Genomic DNA, 2,528 nt, shown 5'->3' with positions numbered 1-2,528 from the left:
TGAGGCTTCATGGCCCGAGCTAAATACTAGATGGCCCCGGGCCATCGGGCAGCCCTTAATGTCGAGCCCTGGTGATGTAATGTTCTTCCTGTGTGTAGGACCGTCTGGAGCACCTGAGGAAACAATGCGGCCCTCACCTCACCGCCGTCGCCAAGGACTCAGTGGAGGGAATCTGCTCCAAGATCTACCAGCTGTCTGTGGAGTACAGCCGCAGACTGAGGAGCATTCACCTGGCTCTGCTGCCAGACCCCCCCACAGGTACACACACACACACACACCTGGCTCTGCTGCCAGACCCCCCTACAGACACACACACACACACACCTGGCTCTGCTGCCAGACCCCCCCACAGGTACACACACACACACCTGGCTCTGCTGCCAGACCCCCCCACAGGTACTCACACACACACACCTGAATCTGCTGCCAGACCCCCCCACAGGTACACACACACACACCTGGCTCTGCTGCCAGACCCCCCTACAGACACACACACACACACACACACACACACACACACACACACACACGGCTCTGCTGCCAGACCCCCCCCACGGGGTACACACACACACACACACACACACCTACCTGGCTCTGCTGCCAGACCCCCCCACAGGTACACACACACACGGCTCTGCTGCCAGACCCCCCCACAGGTACACACACACACCTAAGCCTGCTCCTGGACCCCCCCACTTATAACACAGAGAGACAGAGACACACACACTCACACATACGCATATACACACACCTGAATCCCCCCCCACATGTAGCTGTTTGCTTGTGTGTGTGTTCTAAGTGTCTGTCTCTCTGTGTGTTCAGAGGCCAGTGGTTCCCCCCCCCAGCAGAGGTTGGTGTACTGCTTCCCGGTGCGTCTGGCCCCCCCCTCGCCCCCCCTCCCCCGCGTGGAGCTGCACTTTGAGAACGACGTGGCCTGCCTGCGCTTCAAAGGGGAGATGGTGAAGGTCAACAGAGGTCACTTCAGCAAACTGGTGAGTAACCACGGCAACATATAGCGGTACTGTCATCACCACGGCAACATGTAGGGGTAATGACCCCCCCTGTCTGTCTCTCAGGAGCTGTTGTACAGGTACAGCTGCATCGATGACCCTCGCTTTGAGAAGTTCCTGACCAGAGTCTGGTGCCTCCTGAAGAGATACCAGGTCAGCTGACTGTGTTAACCAATCCCTGAGCTCCCCTGACAGCCTATGTTTGGTAGAGGAGGGCTTAACGAGGTGTGTGTGTTTCAGGTGTTGTTTGGCAGCGGTGCTAACGAGGGCAGCGGCCTGCAGGGGGCGCTGCCGGTTCCCGTGTTCGAGGCACTGATGCGACAGTTTGGAGTTTCCTTTGAGTGTTTCGCCTCGCCGCTCAACTGCTACTTCAAACAGTTCAGCTCCGCCTTCCCCGACACCGACGGATACTTCGGATCCAGAGGGTGAGACCTGCAGTGTGTGGTGTTACAGTAATTACTGTCCCCAATATATATTGCAGTATTTTTAACCCTCTGTGTGTTTTCAGACCGTTCCTGTCTTTCTGTCCGGTCAGCGGCTCCTTTGAAGCCAACCCTCCCTTCTGTGAAGAGCTGATGGACGCCATGGTGACACACTTTGAGGTTCGTCCAGTTACTGTTTAATACCTGACAGGTTTAGCACAGGTGGGTGGTCTTAAACCGGGCTGTACTGGGTCTCTGGTCCCTCTAGGGTCTGCTGGAGAAGTCCTCTGAGCCGCTGTCCTTCATCGTCTTCGTCCCTGAGTGGCGCGACCCCGTGACCCCGGCTCTGACCCGGATGGAGGCCAGTCGGTTCCTCCGGCACCAGATGACCGTCACAGCGTTCGAACACGAGTACCGGTCCGGCAGCCAGCACATCTGCAAGAGGTATTGATGCTATTGCATGTAGAGTCAAGACTCAAAGGTTGTATCCTCAGATGCTCAGCAGCTACAGAGTAGAAATGACATTCTTCTGACCTGAGCTCCTCCCACAACGCAGCTTAAATAATAAAATACAAAAAAACAAAATATAGAATTGTGCAAGAAGTCAATATACATGTAAATAGATGTACACTACTCCTACTACTACATTACTGTGTATCTGTGTACTTTCAGAGACGAGATGTACTACATTCCTCTGTATCCGTGTACTAATGACTGTGTTTCTGTGTACTTTCAGAGACGAGATGTACTACATTCCTCTGTATCCGTGTACTAATGACTGTGTTTCTGTGTACTTTCAGAGACGAGATGTACTACCGGGCGGTCCATGGTAATGCAGTTATTTTCCTCCAGAACGACGCTGGTTTTTCTAAGTGGGCTCCGACCCCTGAGCGCCTGGCCGAGCTCACGGCGGCGTACCAGCCCTCCCCCTCCTGACCCCCCCCCCATGTCCTTTCCTGGNGGGCTCGACATTAAGGACTGCCCGATGGCCCGGGGCCATCTAGTATTTAGCTCGGGCCATGAAGCCTGAGGCTTCATGGCCCGAGCTAAATACTAGATGGCCCCGGGCCATCGGGCAGTCCTTAATGTCGAGCCC

The 2,528-nt window shown here is 55.2% G+C and overlaps 1 protein-coding gene across 1 annotated transcript; it reads left to right on the top strand.

Moving 5' to 3' along the window:
• Positions 1–98: 98 nt before the first annotated feature.
• LOC104947166 (phosphorylated CTD-interacting factor 1-like) lies at positions 99–2,386 on the top strand (the record flags this gene model as incomplete). Its single annotated transcript, XM_010773128.1, has 7 exons — positions 99–258; positions 823–992; positions 1,077–1,163; positions 1,251–1,435; positions 1,519–1,612; positions 1,701–1,876; positions 2,233–2,386. Coding segments are annotated over 7 exons (1,008 nt in total), but the record flags the coding sequence as incomplete, so codon positions are not given.
• Between the last annotated feature and the right edge of the window lie 142 nt (positions 2,387–2,528).

The sequence above is a fragment of the Notothenia coriiceps genome, unplaced genomic scaffold (genome assembly GCF_000735185.1).
Source record: "Notothenia coriiceps isolate Sejong01 unplaced genomic scaffold, NC01 NC01_scaffold00012112, whole genome shotgun sequence".
Classification (NCBI taxonomy): domain Eukaryota; kingdom Metazoa; phylum Chordata; class Actinopteri; order Perciformes; family Nototheniidae; genus Notothenia; species Notothenia coriiceps.
This window is presented reverse-complemented; position numbering and strand designations above follow the sequence as displayed.